The following is a 19,212-nucleotide window of genomic DNA, read 5'->3' as shown; positions in this document are numbered from 1 at the left end:
TCCAACCCTTGGGCCTATTCAGCTTTGCCTCATTTGTGGAGCTATTGCTGTGTAAAATAAGTTTTCAATAAATTATCTTTTCCTCTCTATCCATATAGTCTAATTTCAGAAATGATAAATCCTGACTGCACATGCTCCAAGGAAATACAGTTATGCTACACCTTGTATTTGATCTAAATTAAATAATGTTCACAAAAGAGTTTATTTTCAACACCGTCTCTTCAATCCACCAGAAATCACAGCTGATCAAATGGCAATAAGAAGGTAAAATGAGGAAGAGTACATTTATTCATCGGTTGGTGGTTGTGTGATTACATGAGGAGTCTAAGTTGCAATAGCAATGTGCACTTTGATATGCATGTTGTAATCTGGAGCTATGGAACGCGATGGGAGAGGTTCCAGATTTATTTTCATCACATGGCCTACCAAGAATCTCTCCCACTTTTATTACCAGCCGTTGACATGTATTGGAAGGATTTGCAGGTTGATGATCACCCCGTCAGCATTCCGGAAGGATCACTCCCTCTGTGACATCCTGATCCACTCTTCCACTACACCTAGCTCCCCATCCCTTTCCCATGGCACCTTCCCTTGCAATCATAGAAGGTGCGACACCTGCCCCTTCGCCTCCTCTCTCCACACCATTCAAGCACCAAACACTCCTTTCAGATTAAGCAATATTTCACTTGCACTTCTTCAATTTGGTCTATTGTATCCACTGCTTCCATTGCGGTCTCCTCTTTATCGGGCGACTAAACGCAGATTGAGTGACCATTTTGCGGAACACTTCCACTCAGTTCTCAAGCATGACCCCAACCTTCCTGTTGCTTGCCATTTTAACTCAGCACCTTGCTCTCATGCCCACATGTTCATCCTTGGCGTGCTGCAATGCTCCAGTGAAGCCCAACGTAAGCTGAAGGTGCAACATCTCATCTTCAAGTTGGGCACATTGGGGCCCTTCGGACTCAATGTTGAGATTGGCAAATTTAGATTGTGACCTTTTTCCTCCATTTTAAATCCCCTTTTAAATATCACAGACATGTATTCCCCACTCCTGCACCAGGCCATCTGTCTTTTGTTCTTAAAGTTACTACATTTTGTTGCAATCTCTCACAGCTACACTTTAATATCAAACACGTTTCTCCCTCTCTTTAGTTCTGTGAAGAGCCGAAAAGACTCGAAATGTTAACTCTGCTTTCTCTCCCTACAGATGCTGCCAGATCTGCTGAGTTTTTATTGTTTCAGATTCCAGCATCCGCAGTATTCTGTTTCTGATATTCAGCCTGTTTGGCCATCAGGTTATGAACACATCTTTCTTGCCATCAGATTCTGGGGTGAGAATTGACCCAAGACTTTCTGATTCAGAGGCAGGGACTCTACTCACGATGCCACAAGACATGCCATTATATGAGATTAGACATCCCAGTTTCCTTTGAAAAGAATAGATTGTACAGTTTAGTGTAGTAAATCGGCAAGTAAGGAGATACAGACAGTTGCAATGAATACTGAAGCTTGAAGCCACAGTTGTACTGTTCCAAACATCCAATTAGTGACTCACCTCTGAATAACCAATCAGAGAATGTTGGTTTATTGAAGCTTAATTCAGAAGATTGGACTTTAATTGACAATCAGTTACATTCGGGGGGAGAACTTTGCAAATTATTTATTTTACCAACTTTACAGCAGGCACTAGTTTATTTCTGCATTATCTGATCTGAAATCAAATGGACAATGCAAGAAATGCACCACTGACAATATCTTTCCATTCATGTTTGCCTGTGACTTGTCCTTCTCCCCTTTCAGCTTTCACAAAGCATGTCAGCAGCCTGAAATGTTGCCCCTTTCAAAGCTACTCCTTATTCTGCCACTTTCCAGTCAAGTATTCACAAATTGCAATTATTGGCTCCTACCACTAGGCTACCTCGCTGCACACATCTCACGCAGAACCTGGACTCTGAATAATTATATAAACTGAGCACAGGACAATTGAACAGTACACTTCTGGTGACCACTGCGTTTGTTTCTGATTATTTGAAAATAACCTGTGGCAAACAAAAACAACCTTGTATTATTAAAGTTAGTCTTAGAATCTGTCTTACGATTCAGGTATCAGGGACGTCATGGACAGCATTATTACTCCAAGTTGGATAAAAGTGCACAGGGACAGAATGGTGAAGGAGGTGTGAAGTTGAGTAAGTCGTGAGACCAGGATACAGCAAGGGAAAGAGAAAAAGGTTAGGGGAGGAAAGAAAGTAGTTCAGTCATTGCTCACTATGTTATTCTTTTGGTATCAGTCATCCAAGTTTAATTATTTATTCACAACCTATATATTTGTTGATAACTCTACTTAATTAATCATTTATAGTTTGTGGCATTACAAGTAATTGAGTTATATACTGAATGAATTGTTTGCAAACATATTTATTGATGCTTACTTATTTAACTGTTGATCGTCTATTCTATTATTCATTTATTGTATTTGTTCTTTGCAGCCCGAGTTCCATATAATTTATTTATTTTGTTGTTTGGAGTCAAGATTTATTAATTTCACAAGGCCATTATCCCAGCATTTCCCATTGATGGATTAAAGCGCTTTGTGCACTTTCGTTGTATTTGCTGAATACATGTTGGGAAACAGTAATTATGAAGGACAGGAAGGTGGAGTGGGGGAAATGAGTGGATCAGTGACAATTCCAGTTTGGTGACTTGCAAGGGGGAACAGACTTGAGAAGCCTAGAACTGGTGAGAGAAACAAACTAATCAGAAGTAGGTTGAGGACATTGGGCTGGAAATAAAAGCACTAAACATGACATAAAAGTATCACAGAAATATTCCAGGAAGTAGTTTTTATATTTACTGACACTAGATACTAAAATACATCAGCATCTCCACATCATGACTAGATACTAAAAGCAGAATTTTTAATATATTACAAGTAGATCTCTTGTGGTATCACTCCTGGTGAGTTTGAGGATACAATCTTTTATCCCATGTATTTGTAGCATGTTGTCACAAGCTGACTTTTATTATGCAGTATTGGTGGAACGTTAGTGGTATTTTTGGGTCAAATTCCAGGATTATGTTCGTATATGTATTGAAAATGTATATCAGTAGCTGTGAGTGTATCTATATGCTTGATTTAAGTGTGTATCAAATCATATCACTTCCACTATTTCCAAACCCAGGATGTGGAGGAAGGTGTTTGGAGAGGTGTTCCTGAATGCACATGGGTGCATAGCAAGCTGCCTATGTAATGATAATGGTGGCCAGGTAGAACTTGAAGACTGATGCTGGATAGTGAGTGCATTATGGGCTAAGGTCATTAGGCACGTGTATCACTGGGTGTGGGAACGGTGGGAGGAAATTTCTGAGGTTTGCAAGTTGTACAAATGGGGTTGATGCGCAGCATTGTGTCAATTCTGGGATGGCAGTATTGTATTAGGGTGTGAGTCTGAAGGAATTTTTATTGTTATATGCTTGATAGGACTGGCAAAGGTGAAATCAGATAGGGAGCCCTCGGGGTATAAAACCACTGTGGTCTATAAGGGGTTGGAGAGCCCTGGTATGTAACAGGGACAGAATAAGGATTGTAGGCTGTGAAAGCACTGAGTAATAGGGTGGGCAATGATGTTGAAGTGGAATAGTGGGGAGATGGATAGTTGTGCCTGTCCTGGGAGAATAATGCTAAGGAGTGATGTTGGGATCTGGGAGTATGGGAGAGACTGTCTGCTGGTAATAGGGAGGTCATGGCGTTGGAACAATGAGGGAAAGATTCATGGGGAATAGGGCCATTGGAATTGTGAGAATCTTTGAATACTGAAAGGAGGTTCCTTTGTGGTAAATCAAACACAAAGATCTCTGGAGCTGGGATGAACCTCTACAAAAAATATTGCGTCACTCTCCAAAGTTTTGTTGAAAATGCACATTCCAGAAGGAGGTGGTTGATGGATGCTTTTCTAGCACGGCCCCCTGAGAACAGTGTGCTATGACACCAGATTCTGGGTATCCATGAAGGATCTGAGTACAAGAGTCCTTCTCACCACCATCTCCATGTTGTTTGACAGATCCATGATGAACAGTCTCCTCAGTGAACCTTCCATCAAGATCCACCATACCCTCTTTCCACAAGATCTTGAGGATGATCTGTATGGACAAATGTCTGATTGACTTTTGGTCAAAATCTTCAAACTCGTCTCAAATAGCTTACTTTGACAATGAACAGGAAAATCAATGAGCCAACCCAGAGTATTGACATACATTCCTTAGTTTCAGAGTGTTATCAACTAAGAACTCAGATGAACACTTGTGCATTGTATTTGTATTTACTCCGATTGGCTCACTGAAGTTCTGCTGTATCAATGTATGCACCGGAAATGATGTAATAGACCTAGCGTGGGAAACAGAGAGAGAGATGAGGCAGCCATGGAAGAGATCACACACCATTAATAAAATTCCATTTGTTTTTAATCAAAGCCTATCCTGCGTATCACATTGCCAATACATGACAAAAATTGGCAGCGAGGACATCAGATGTGGCTTGCCAGCCACCCAGAAAGCAAAAATTAACCGAGGAAAAGCTGGAGTTAAAAAAAAATCACAATGCTGCAGAGACTATCGGGCTAGGTGGACGTGAATGTAATCTGCAAGCAGATTGTACAACTGGCTGTGATAAATAAGAGGCTGCAGCTCAGTAAGGTGCTCTGTGTGTAAGAAAATAGAGGTAGCAGGGTTGCAAAGCGTGCACGGGAAACCTGCTTAAGTGAAAAAATGGCGAGAGTTCTCAGCATCATGGGACCTTAGATGAAAATGAGGAGCAGCAGAGTGCTTATACTGAGCGCTTTGACTATTTTGCACAGGCAAATAAAATAGTTGACGATATTATGGTGCCCACTTTTCTGGACGTGATGGGGGAAAACTATTAACCTCTTCTGTAGTTTAGCGCAACCTGACACATCCAGCACTAAAATATACAAACAGATTGTGGACATTCTGCAAGCACATCTTTCACCAAAACCCCTAGTGATTGCAGAATACTTCAGATTCCATAAAAGAAATCAAAAGGAGGGGGAGTCAATTGCACAGTTTGTAGCAGTGACTTGCAGAATATTGTGAGTTTGGGGATGTGCTGAATAGCACTATTTGGGACAGATTTGTTTGTGGTCTACGCATCGAAGCAACACAAAAACATCTGTTAACTGAGAGTAATCTTGCTCTGCAAAAGGCCATTGAAATTGCTGTTTCTATGGAGCCCAGCAACTGTGTACTCTAATATGCAAAGTGTCCACTTAATTGACATCCAAAGCCATCGAATACATGTTACCCGAGCCATGTCCACCCTAGCCATGTTCCCTCAAAGTGTCACTCTGCTGCTGAATGCTGGTGTAAAGACATGGAATGTCAAAGCTGTGGAAAAGTAGACAGTGAGCATGCTTGCAGGAAGAAAATGCAAGCGATGAATGAAAATAAGAAGCAAGAACAAACCAAGATCTTTCAAAGGATATATGTTCTGAATAATGGTTGATGCTCACAGCAAATTGCCAGGGGTCACTGTGATGACATCCATCTCATCTGAGAAGACTATTGAGAAGCAAGAAGTATTCAATCATTTTGGATTTTCCTGAACAGCTAGTATGCAACAACAGACCTCAATTTGACTCGCAGCAATTTGAGAACTTCTTACAAGAAAAAGGTATTCAACACATTACTTCCGCACTGTATCATTCTGCTACGAATGGACTAGCAGAATGTTTTGTCCAAGCCCTAAACACACCATGAAAGCAACCAAGAAACTAGGTTCACTTATCAGACGCCTAACAAATTCTTGCTGCTCTACCGGAATATCACACATTCCACGACCAAGGCCTCTCCTGCTTTACTCATGATAAAAAGGCAGCTACGTTCCGCATTTGGGCTGGGATTTTCCCAAAAACAACCTAAGTGCCCAACAGGTGGGAAAACGGGAGATTTTCCAGCCCGTTTTTTGGGCGTACTTAGTGGAACAAATCTCTAGCACTCTGTCTCTGACCTCCAGGGGGGGGGGCTTGAATGGCCTCTGTCCCCACCAGCAGGATGAGCATGCCTGGTCCCCATTGATGGGAACCAGTTGTAAACCCTGCTGGTGGGAACCTCTCCTGCAGGGAGGTGGGGGACACGAGTGGGCCCAGAGACTACTACCCCAGGTTCGCTAATCAGCTGATTTCTGGCGCAGGACTGATTACGTCTAAAAACATAGCCTGAGAGACTCACGGTTGGCCAGATGCTGGTCTTGAGTCCTTCTACAGGCCCGCCGCTGATGTCGCCTGGCCCACTACGCTACTCGAGCAGCACAGCGAGCCAGGAGAATCCTGGCCTTAATCTTTTAAAACCTCCAAAATCGAAGGTGATTGTGCGACAGCAACAGCAAGCACAAGTAGAATGGCAGGAAAGCAAGTTGAAACACAAAGTTTTCCACCAAGGTCAAGGAGTTTCGGCTCGGAACTACTCCACAGGGCAGAAATGGGCTCTTGCCACTGTCCCTGCACAGACTGGACCTGTCTCTTACACTGTCGACACTAGGGGTAACATTGTCTGGAGGAAACATGCAGACCAGTTATTGGTTGGAAGAACAGATCCGCCAAATCTGGAGCCTGTTTAAAAGTCAGAACCAGACTTATAAAGTCCTGACTTGAACCTTCTTACAACCCCTACACCACCAGACACCATTCAGGAAAGCAACATTTCACCTTCTGTTCAGACGCAGAGACAACCTCTAGTTCCAATGTCAACACTGGTTAAACCAATCACTGATAATGTCAGCACAAAGATAAAGATGCCAGAGGTTCACCTTCAACCGTTCCAAAAGTGACAATCTCCAGACTGTCTGACTTATTAATAGTGACTGACTTATTGACTATTGTTCATGTTGAACTTATTGTGAACTCATTTGGGGACTTTCAACTTCAGGGTTGAGGAAATGTTATGTAGTTACATTTATTCCTATTGGCTCACTGGAGCTCTGCTGTCTCAATGCATGCACCAGAAATGATGGAATAGACCTAGCGTGGGAAAGAGAGAAAGAAAAAGCAACCATGGAAAAGATCACACACCATTAATAAAACTCTGTTTTTAATCAAAGCCTGCCCCATTTATCATGTCTACAATGCACAACAACCTGTATGAATTTAAATCTTTGACATAGTTGTGATTGTCTGCAGCCAATATAGGATGTGATGTTAAGATTAATAAATATCGAATATAACACGCTTGTTATGCAGCAAAAACATACGACCATGACAATAGTGAGTACATGTACAGATCGGACAGGACAACTGGCGTGCACAAACAGCTGATGTGGGATTTACACCCTATAATGGTTAATGTACCCTAGAAAACAGTGAGTTCTTTGTCTAAACCCAATTTTCAACATCAAACTAACTCCCAAAAGCTTCATTATTTATATCTATTCCACAATGAGTTGTTTACGTCTACAGCTGCTCCTAAGGCTTGTTAACAGGTTCTTTATCATGGCCATTCAGTTCAGTTGTTCTTATTTCCTAGCAAACGGTTGAAACACGGTGTTGTTTACTAAAGTAAATCCGATTCTGCTTGACACACTAATGAACTTGCAAAGATCTAATTCAGCAAGGTTGTAAGAAAAACATGGGTTTGTATTATAGTAGCTTGTTTTAAGTATCTGTCCAGTTGTTCTTCCACTTGGCATCATCCATCCATGGGCCACCTTTTGGTTGGGTACCATTGTCGTCATCTAAGAATCATTATTCCCGCAGCTTTGTTTATAGAGAAAGGACAGTTTACAGTGAAACAAAGCTTACAGCACTTACTTATACATTTATCCATTTCAAGCTGTACATGCATACATATTACACACACACAAAAGGTAGGAGAGGAAGAGTTGGAAAAGGATGGGTCATGGTGAACTCAAGTGCAAACTCACCCCAAACTCTGATAAAACGTTGGGGAGAATCCATCTGTGCTGCAATGTCTCTTGTTACACAAAGAACACAGACTTTGTCCAGATTTTGTGATTGGTGCTGGAATGGTAGCACTTGCTTGTTAATGTTCCCAGTTATAGGGGGTCTCTGGTATTCAGCAATAGTAATGTCTTTAAGTAGGCAAAGCTAACAATCACATTGAAGAATTCTCACAGACAGCAAACCAGTAAGTAACAACTGGTTTTATCATTTAGTTCTTATGATTTTATAAACAGTGAAACAAAGTTTCGGCCATACACCTGGGATTAAGGTAGACATTTAACATCATAAACCAAAAGTTTTTCAAAAAATATTTTCTATCATTTTAAAATTCTATGGAACTTTGTTTCATGGAATTGAGAGAAATAATGTTTATTCTTCTGTTGGATGCGGGTGTCACTGACAGCATTTGTTGCCCATCCATAATAGCCCTGGAACTGAGTGGCTTGCTAGGCCATTTCAATTATAAAATTATTTTTTTTGGGTTCAGAGAGAATGTTCAGAGATGGTGGTGTGATGGTAATGTCACTGACCTAATAATCTGGAGGCTATTGCTAACACTGTGGGAATATGGGTTCCAATCCCACCATGACAACTGCTGGGATTTGAACCCAGTTCATAAAATTGGGAATATAAAACTCACCTCAGAAATAGTGAAACTATAACTGATTGTCATAAAACTCCATCCGGTTCACTAATGCCCTTTAGGGAAGGAAATTTGCTGTCCTTAGCTGGTCTGGCCCACACGTGACTGCAGTCCCATTGTCCCTTTGAAATGGCTTAGCAGGCCATTCAGTTCAAGAATAATTACGGCTGGGCTAATGTTGGCTGAAATAATTTTTTAAATGATGTTTAAAAATTCAGCTGCAGCTCATTCAACAAGTTGTAACTTTTTCAAGGGTTTTTACCACCACAATATTAGTGTAAAAGGAGGACATTCACGTCAATTCAGACATTCTGATTGCTTTCCATCTGCAAGGACTTGAAAAGTGTCCCCTGTGGAGGAATAAGGAACCACTGACAGCAATTTCTGGATTTTTGCATTTAACTGTTATGTACCAACACCAGAAGTTGCTGTCAGTTTCCAAGAGTAATGACAGTAAATACCATTAGATTCATCATCATTATAACTGCAAAATCAGGGCCATTAATTCTCCCCAAGCTCACTACTTATTTCAGTTGTATGCTTTGAGACATATCTACTTACACACTCGATGCCAACCTATTGTTTCTGTTTACAGGTGCAGATGAACTTCTAAATTTAGCATTTTCTTATTTTGCACATGGAAAAACATTTCTGGTCTTGCTTTTATATATTATGGTGTATATATTTTTCTTACCTATATATAGGTAAGGAAAAGGTCTAGGTATTTCCTTACCGTATCTATAATAAGTATATTTCTGTCTATGAAGCATAATTTAAGATGTGAATGCAGTGCTACCAGCGGCCTTTCTTTATCCAAGCATAAGCAAGCGATTTGGATCATTCTTGGAAGTTTTTTAAAGCATTTTAAATGGGTGAATTTATGTTATTGTCCTGCTGAGTATTACAAAAGAACAAAACACATTTCTTAATTTGCCTGGCGTGGACAGGGGCCTGGATTTGATTCTTGGCTTGGGTTACTGTCTGTGTGGAGTCTGCACATTCTCCCTGTGTCGACGTGGGTTTCCTCCGGGTGCTCGTGTTTCCTCCCACAGTCCAAAAGACATGCTGGTTAGGTGCATTGGCCATGCTAAATTCTCCCTCAGTGTCCCCGAATTGGCGACTGGGGGATTTTCACAGTAACTTACTACAGTATTAACGTAAGCCTGCTTGTGATACTAATAAACGAACTTAAAAAAAACTGCAGGCAATTGCAAAAGCTGGAATCTGAAATAAGACGCCCACACTGCAAATCTACAACAGCATTTACAATTCTCGCTTTGCAATAAGCTCCTGGAAAGATCTGTAACATCCACTGCCAAGGAGTTAAAATGACACCAGCTTTGAAGGGTTAAAATGCAACTTGAGTTTCCCCACCCCTGCCCTTTATTTAAGTGATGGGGAGGGGGGTGCAATATAACGTTGTCCCTTTCCGCCTCAGCGGAAGATGCTGAGGGGAGGGTTAGGCTGCACCAATAAAAGTACAAACAGGAGGCAAAACAAGAGAGAAAAAAACGTGAAATCTGGAATTAATTTCCGACAAAAGTTATGAAGAACTTTACGGCAACAAAGTGCACAGCAAATGACGTGGATGTGGGGAGCGGATCCTGTGAGCTGACACAATGAGACTTCACTATAAGTTGGCTGTGATCGCTGCTTGTCTGGCTGCTGGCCGCCTGCTCTTCTACCTACTACCGGGCAACTCGGCTGGCGAGCCACCGGCACAGGGGGACCAAGGGGCAGCCTCGCCGGACGCCCCGGCACTGCGGGGCGGGCTGCTCACCCGGCCGCCCACCGCTTTCCGCTTGCTGCATCGGCCCGATGTCAACAAACAGCCACGTCCCTCAACAAAAAGGCGCAAAAGTGTAGCGAGTGACAGGTAAGAGCTGCAGTCTGCATTGTAACAGGCTGTGTGCGGGGCCACCAGGCAACTCTCTCTGTCTGCATCCCAGACACTGCGCTTCGCAGCAACATCCCAGCTCCCAGCCTCCTAACCCTGGAAATGCTGAGTAAATGCTTCAAAATCTTTCCATCTCCATCTATCTGTACTCATTGTGCGGCTCTTGGCAATGAAATAAACTATTTCCTGTACCACATTCTTGTTTTATAAGGAAACATTGTTTTCTTAGCTAACACTGTGCTGCATGTCGCTAGTTACAACACATATGTCATTGATTTTATTCGTTGTAATTCTGGGGAGTGGCGGCACAGCTGCATTCCTCCACTATCGCACTGTTTTGTGCCCTGACAGATGTTAATCCCAAAGTTTAAAAGTTCAGTGATTACTCTGGCGGCAGGATTTCGTGAGCTAATGTCAAGAATATCTACTTTTCCTATGATTACAGTTCAAAGGATTATTACTTGTGTCTGTGGAATGTTCATGCTTTTGCAGAGGACTTGGGGGAAGGGGATTGTCTGTTTAAAATAGCAATGTTTGAGTGCAGGAAGTGCGAACTGAGACAATTATCTAGCCTCTATTTGTGAACATCTGTATTTTGATCTCCATTTCCTCTATCAAGAAGTGTTTTCCTTTTTTGTATAACCTCACCCCCTACATAAAAAGCAACATGCATTATATAGTACTGCCCCAAGGCACTTTTTGTATCTAAATGATGGGTGACAATAAGTTTATATTTACACATCAGGGCGGCATGGTGGCACAGTAGTTAGCACTGCTGCCTCACAGTGCCAGGGACCCAGGTTTGATTCCTGGCTTGGGTCACTGTGTGGAGTTTACACATTCTCCCCATGTCTGCATGGGTTTCCTCCAAATGCTCCAGTTTCCTCCCACAATCCAAAGATGTGCAGGTTAGGTGTATTGGCCATGCTAAATTGTCCCTTAGTGTACCCGAACAGGCGCCGGAGTGTGGCGATTTTTAGGGCATTTTCACAGTAACTTCATTACAGTGTGAATGTAAGCCTACTTGTAACTAATAAATAAACTTTAACTTTCTTATCACCAAACCTTACCTTGTAATTTTTCCTGTTATATGCCAATATCTACATCTGTGATGAAAACTGCCAGTGTAAACATTATGCCACTGCAATTACAACCTCTGGTCAGTGGTGGTGCTCTAATACCTCAGTTTTACATTTCCCAACTTCTCTACTCAAACTGATTTGACTTCTGCTTTCCAAAAGTATGTAAGATTCAATATTTCCTTTGGGGAGGTGATGGCCTAGTGGTATTATCACTAGACTATTAATCCAGAAACTCAACTAATGTTCTAGGAACCTGGGTTCAAATCCCACCATGGCAGATGGTGGAATTTGAATTCAATAAAAGATGTCTGGAATTAAGAATCTATTGATGACCATGAAACCATTGCCGATTGTCAGAAAAAAAATCTGGTTCACTAATGTCCCTTAGGGAAGAAAATCTGCCGTCCTTACCTGGTCTGCCCTACATGTGACTCCAGAGCCACAGCAATATGGTTGACTCTCAACTGCTCTCTGAGATGGCCAAGCAAGCCACTCGGTTTCAAGGGCAACAAGGGATGGGCAATAAATTCTGGTCATCCAGCGATGCCTATGTCCTATGAACGAATAAAAAAATTACTGTCACTACAGCAGACAATTGGGTATATAAATGGCATATCAATGGTATTTTCTTATTTCTAGAACTTTAACCTGTTATTACTGGCATTCTTTGGGTAGGTTTAACGCTGGTCATGGCTCTCCAGAGGATGTGGAATGATGAAAATATAATAAACGCAAGCACATATTGCCTGAGGAGCTGTAGCATGGCGGGATGCATAGCTGCTATTTTTGTCAGTAATCCAATGGTAGCCTTCACAGGATAGTGATTGCTGCGTTTCGATTCATGTTTCTAATTTTACATCGCTTCATTTATAAACCAGGCCATTTCTGGTAATTACAGAGATGAAATTATCTTAAAGCCTTGCTCACAATTAATTCAGCTGAACTGAGGAGGCAAAATTTTTAAAACTCATTTTGGACTTCATGTTTGCAAGGATGCGGGAGAATATTTCTACAGCTCTCTCAACCTGTGGCTCTATCCTTGCGAAACCATGCAGGATTGATTAGCACTTAACAGAAAATCAGTTCAATTTGTTTCGAACTGGAACCATCGCATTAAGTGCTCCAGGTATCTCCTGTTGAAGATCTATAATCAGGAATCCTGTACGGGTTGTGGCAATTCTTACCCTTATTTTAGGCATCTCATTCTGACACAAAGGACGTAAGTGTTGCAAACCAGGGATGGATTTCTTTCACATTCATTTTACTTTGTCAGATTGCTTGTGTGACATGTAGTAAATGAACCAACTGAAATTAGGCAGGGCAAAATGATGACAGGATAATTATGAATGAGGAAAGCCATCTGACCCGTTTTCATTCAGCTATCCAGAATGAGCATCCTTCCCCCAGTTTCACCCTGTCACCTTTGCAGGATCCACTTCATTGCTAAATGATACCGTTTTCTTGTTGTCTCTTTTTCCAGGGAGTCCATTCCACGTCTATTCACTCCTTCCTTGTGTGAAGAAGTACTTTCTGGTATAAATCCTAAGTTTGTTTTTTACGAGTTTTAACCTATTCTCGCAATTTGTTTCTATTAATTTTCTAGACACGATTTGCTGTCCACTATGGCTTTATAGGGTGGCACGGTAGCACAGTGGTTAGCACTGCTGCTTCACAGCTCCAGGGACCTGGGTTCGATTCCCGGCTTGGGTCACTGTCTGTGTGGAGTTTGCACGTTCTCCTCTTGTCTGCGTGGGTTTCCTCCGGGTGCTCCGGTTTCCTCCCACAGTCCAAAGATGTGCTGGTTAGGTTGATTGGCCATGCAAAAATTGCCCTTGGTGTCCTGAGATGCGTCGGTTAGAGGGATTAGTGAGTAACTATGTAGGGATATGGGGGTAGGGCCTGGGTGGGATTGTGGTCGGTGCAGACTCGATGGGCCGAATGGCCTCTTTCTATGCTGTAGGGTTTCTATGATTTCTATGAGGATCACCTCTTAGATGACCCCATTCAAGGCCTAAAGGGGCATTCATCTTCTCTTTATTCTTAACTCAGATTTGTTCCTAGGTGTTCGCCTCATGGCTCTTCGCATGTGACCACCAATAATTGAACTTCTCCCTGTGTCTCAGTAACTAAAATGGTCACAGTGCTCCAGCTATAATCTTAATAGAGTGCTGGAAATTCTGGAAAGAAGGTATTGTGCTTCTACTGCATCTTTCACAATCACCAGATGTCCCAAAAGTACTTTGTAGCCAATTAAGTACTTTTGAAGTGTAGTCGCCATTGTAATATAGGAAACACGGCAAGCAACAATCTGATAATGACCAGATAGTCTGTTTCTCTGATGTTGATTGAGGGATAAATGTTGATTAAAAACAGCAGGAATAATTCCCTTGCTCTTCAAAACAATGTTATGAGATCTTGAAAGTGCATTTGTTTAACATCAGGTTGTGGCAATTCTTACCCTTATTTTAGGCACCTCATTCTGACACAATAGACTTGCTATCATTTCTTGTAATTTAACTGAAGTGTTGCAAACCAGGGATGGATTTCTTTCACATTCATTTTACTTTGTCAGATTGCTTGTGTGACATGTAGTAAATGAACCAACTGAAAATTGAGCAGGGCGAAAATGATGACAGGATAATTATGAATGAGGAAAGCCATCTGGCCCGTTTTCATTCAGCTATCCAGAATGAGCATCCTTCCCCCAGCTTCACCCTGTCACTTTGCAGGATCCATTTCATTGCCAAATGATCCTAAAGGCAGCATCTCCAGCAGATCAATTGCATTGATGAACTCCACAATGACTTGGGAGATGAGCCCAATTAAGATGGACATATTACGAAGCAGTGGGGAAATCCCATCTCATAGATTTATGCAGATCCGTATCTCAGAATGTGGACAGAAAGTTTCACACTATGTTGCAGCAGCTATTTTGTCCTGTTTTTAGGTTTGTTGCACAGGAAAATCACCATTCCAGTTTTGCTATGTTTTCTGTTCCCTTGATGTTTGTTTTGTGCATCAAGGTTATTGGGCCTGGCAATTACTAAATTTAGTCATATTTGCAATTTGTTACAATTAGTGTTCTCGTCTATCTCTATTTATTGGGCCAAAACAACTTCATATTTTGACATGAAATGAATAATGTGCCACAGGATTTGTAATTACACAGAAGCAAATCATCGGCAGGACCATGCTTGACATAAAAAGCACTTTCACTGCTCCAAAGAATATTAAGTGCAAAATATTACTGCTCATTTTGAAATGTTTTAACTGAACCTTTGCGAAACATTTCATGAATGCTTTACTGCTGCAGTGTGAAGGTGGCAGGTGGCGATGGAAATACTGAATGTTTGAGGACTGCTGCCCAGATACAATACTCTGTTGCTTTGATGTTGAAGCCAAATCCTATGAAAAACAAAGATGATATTTCTCAGTAAGCAAGCAATGGTGCACACAATCAATTTTGGCATTCTGACAGAACGCGAGCAGGAGACTTACAGCAATTTGAATGTGTGTGTTTTTTGACAGCTGGCTTGCATGGTGTCAGCACTGGCTCATTGGTAGCAATCTTGTCTTTAGCTGAAGAGTTTTAGGTTCACACTCTTCTCGATGAAACTTGATTCCGTAATATCAGATAATCAGTGTGGTACTGAGATCAGAGTCAGAGGTACTGTCTTTTGGATGTTATGTTAGATCAAGGCCCTGTCTGCCATCTTGCATGTCCATAAAAGAATCCCATGGTACTTTCGAAAAAATATTTCCGGTGTCCTTCTCAAGACTTATCTCCAGATGATCTGATTATTTATCTCATTCTTGTTTGCGTGACCTTGCTTTGCCTAAGTTGGCTGGTCCGTTTCTCACATCACAACATTGGCTGTGCTGTACTGGCTGTGAAGCTCTTTGGGGCACCTTGAGATTGTGAATGAAGCTAAAAGCAGCAAGTTCTTTCAAAGCAAACAGCTTGGCTTTGTGTACAACAGACGTCCCTGCTATTGTTCAGCATTCATTCAAGATATTTGGGTAATTGGCAGGATCCACACTTTACAAATCCAAACGGACTCCCTCTGATTAGCTGGAAATTTTCAGTGAAAGCATTGATGGGAGATAGTCAGGTTAGTGGCACACACAGGCAGGTGGTAGAACTTCCTCGGTGATTTCACAAGGAAGAACCAACTAAAGGCTGCATACGGGCAGTACTGTTGTCCAGTCTTCCATTAACCCTTCCAATGCTGAATACCCTTCTACTACACTGCTAAGTCCATTGCACAATCTGCAGACTCTGTCACATGTGGAGCAGGTGGTGATTAAAGAGTCGGGCAGGTGAGTTATTGGAGGTTTGTGCACTTTCTCCAATGCCTCGACATTGCCTGTGTGTTCTCGACAAAGATTCAACATGTTGGTGTCTTCCTGAATGAACCTTCTCCATTTGGTCAGTGAGAGGCCAGGGTCTCCCAGGGCTGTTTGATCTCTTTAGGATATTTTGAGATCATCCCTAAAGTATTTCCATTATCCTTATGGGAATCTCTTGCCACTCCTGAGTAGCACAGTTGCTTTTGGGAATCTGCTGTCAGGCATACGAATGACATGTCCTGGCCAGCACAGCTGGTTTTGAGTGTTGTGGTGACAGTATAGAATCATAGAATCCTACAGTGCAGAAAGAGGCCATTCGGCCCATCGAGAATGCACCAACCACAATCCCACCCAGGCCCTATCCACATATTCCTACATATTTACCCACTAACCCCTCTAACCTATGCATCCCGGGACACTAAGGGGCAATTTAGAATGGCCAATCAACCTAGCCCGCACATCTTTGGACTGTGGGAGGAAACCACAGTCCACAGTCTTATGCCTCTAAGAAATGTATTGATATCATGTTTCTTGTGAGGGATATGTTTAAAATTCAGCTCTCTTTTCATGGTGCCGATTTGTCTGCACCAAGCAGCTTACATGCTGAGAATGCAGGCTAACTATTGATCTTAGCTAGGGTAGTGATTGTTTAATCTGAGTTGATGCATTTTTATTTACTTGGGTTTTGTCCTAGAGTAGGGTTTTGAATAGGTTGATTGATGGAGGCAGAGTCATGTGATTGAGCTGAGCTGAGCTAAGATTGCAGGAAAAAACGCACAGTTCTTATTTATTTTAAAACAGTCAATTTCTGCCTGGCCCTGAAAGAAGCAAGAGGCCTCTCTCTCTCTCTCTAGAGGCTGCTGTTAGCGATTGTCAGAAGACAAGTGTCTCTCTGTCTCTCTCTCTCTCCCTCCAGAGGTGTTTAAAATCTCAAGGACTGTTAATAAGTAAAAAATACGTAAGCCTGTGTTGTTTGCTAACTGATTTTTGAAGAGGAGTTTAAGTTTATAAGAGGAAAATTGCTTAAATTGTTGGGGTCTAGTCAAGCTTCATAACATTGGGGTTTCTGTACCCTAACAGCGTTAAGTGCCATAGGAAGCACTAACCTGGATCCAACACAGGAAAAGGTTTAAAGACCTGCTGAGGTCTGGAAAGGCAAGTGGCATTTAGAATTGCAAACTGGAAGTCCCGCATGAATTAAAAGGCACCCATGAAGTGTGAGGCCAGGTGGGTAACCACAGGGCAACACTAGGCACCATTGTCCACATGTGCCCAGTTCACATGCACCCAAACCCAATGGGTGAATGCTGCATTGAGATGGCTGTATCAACTTGTCCCTCCTTCCAGTGGCACAGTAGTACACATTTACAGTGACTCAGAGTGATTGACACAAATGGACCATCAGACAGGAGTGACACTGAGTATGTCTGTGCCTGCAGGAGAAGCATGCTCATAATGGGAACACCAAACATGAAAGGAGTCATTCAAAACTGTGGTGGCACCAGTGGATGAGGGGGCCATGCCAGAAGCCAAGGCAGACAGTCACTGAGGATGAGACAGCCTTGGATGTAATGAAGAGTAATTAAAGCAGTGGTTGCATCCAATATTCCCTAGATCATGTATGTACCCTGGGGCATCTCTGTGGGTTTTTAACACCACTGAAATTCCTGATCCAAGGAGTACAGCAGGTGTTCATGGAAAAAAAATCTCTGTCCAGCAAGTACCACAACAGACGAGGGGAAGAGCAGGCATCCTGTAACACTGGAAAATCCAGGAAACCAGGATATAGAAGCAGTTTGGATTGAGATGAGAAATTATAAAGGCAAGAAGCCACTTATGGGAGTGGCCCTTAATTGTAACCACACAGTGTAACATAATACAAAAGGGGAGATAGTGGGAGATTGGCAGAAAGGTATGGAAATAATCATGGTGGGGGGGAGGTTTAATCTACATATAGACTGGAAAAATCGGATGAGCAAAGGTAGCCTAGATGACGAATTCATAGAATGTTTCTGAGATAGTTTCTTAGCCAGAAAATCTGGAACCAACCAGTGAGCCAACATTACCAGACCTGGTATTGTGCAACACGATAGAATTAATTGATAACCTCATCATGATGACATCCCTAGGTAACAGGGATCGTAATATGATTGAATTTTCACATTCAGTTGGAGGTAGACAAGAATGCATCAAAGACAAGTATTAAACTTAAGGGCAATTATGAAGACATGAAAACACAGCTATCTAAAGTGAACTGACAAATGAGATTAAGAAATAGGTGAACAGAGATGCAGTGCAGACATTTAAGGGGATATTTCAGAATGCACAGAATCGATACATTCCAGTGAGAAAGAAAAGTTCTAAGTGGAAGGCCCACTTTAAAGAAAGTGTCAAACTTAAAGAAAAAGCAGACAATTGCAATCGATGGTGGGTCAGAAGATTAAACAGGATATAAAGAAGAGCAAAGAATGACAAAGATTAATAAAGAGGGAAATATTAGAGTACGAGGGGAAGATGACTAGGAATATGAAGACTGATAGTAAGAGTTTCTATAACTATTTAAATAAGAAAGGAATTAACAAAGTGAGCATTGGTCCTATAGAAAATACATCAAGAAAAGTGGTAATGGAAAGTAGGGAGATGGCAGATGAATTGAACTGGTATGTTGCATCAATCTTCATGTAGAGGATACAAGTAACATCCCAGAAATAGTTGTAAGTCCGGAAATGGAAGGGAGGGAGGAACTCAGAAAAATACAATCTCCAGGGAAATGGTATTTGAGCAAATTGTTGGGACTGTGGACTGACAAATCCCTGGGCTTCATCCGAGGGTCTTGAGAGAAGTAGCTAGGAAGATAGTTTGTGCATTGGTTTTAATTTTTCAAAATGCCCTATAATTGGGGGAGGTTCCATTTGATTGGAAAATGGCAAATCTAACTCCTTTAATCAGAAAGGGAAGGAGTCAGAAATCAGGAAACTACAGGCCAGTTAGCCTAATATCGGCAATAGGGAAAATATTCGAAGCTACTATTAAATATTTTACAGCAGGACATTTTTCAAATCCAGGCAATCAGGGTCAACAAGGTTTTGTGAAAGGGATATCATGTTTATTGGAGTTCTTGAAAGAGTCACATGTGCTGTGGATAAATGGACACAGGTGAATTAGAGGGTAACATTGGCATGGATAGAAGTGTGGCTCGCTAACAGGAAACAGAGTTAGCATCAATAGGCCTTTCTCTGGTTGGCAGGTTAGAACGAGTGGTGTGCC

General features: G+C 41.8%; 1 protein-coding gene across 2 annotated transcripts in view; it reads left to right on the top strand.

The window, feature by feature from the left end:
* Positions 1-10,037: 10,037 nt before the first annotated feature.
* gxylt2 (glucoside xylosyltransferase 2) overlaps positions 10,038-19,212 on the top strand; it is a 48,691-nt gene continuing 39,516 nt past the window's right edge. For both annotated transcript variants that reach the window (XM_078203173.1, XM_078203172.1), the window contains exon 1: positions 10,038-10,492. In XM_078203173.1, the coding sequence (XP_078059299.1) occupies positions 10,236-10,492 (257 nt within the window). In that variant the 5' untranslated portion in view covers positions 10,038-10,235. The remainder of the gene's footprint in view (positions 10,493-19,212) is intronic.

The sequence above is a fragment of the Mustelus asterias genome, chromosome 3 (genome assembly GCF_964213995.1).
Source record: "Mustelus asterias chromosome 3, sMusAst1.hap1.1, whole genome shotgun sequence".
In the NCBI taxonomy this organism is placed as follows: Eukaryota; Metazoa; Chordata; class Chondrichthyes; order Carcharhiniformes; family Triakidae; genus Mustelus; species Mustelus asterias.
Note: the sequence above shows the minus strand (reverse complement) of the source record. Positions and strands in the feature narration are given on the sequence as shown.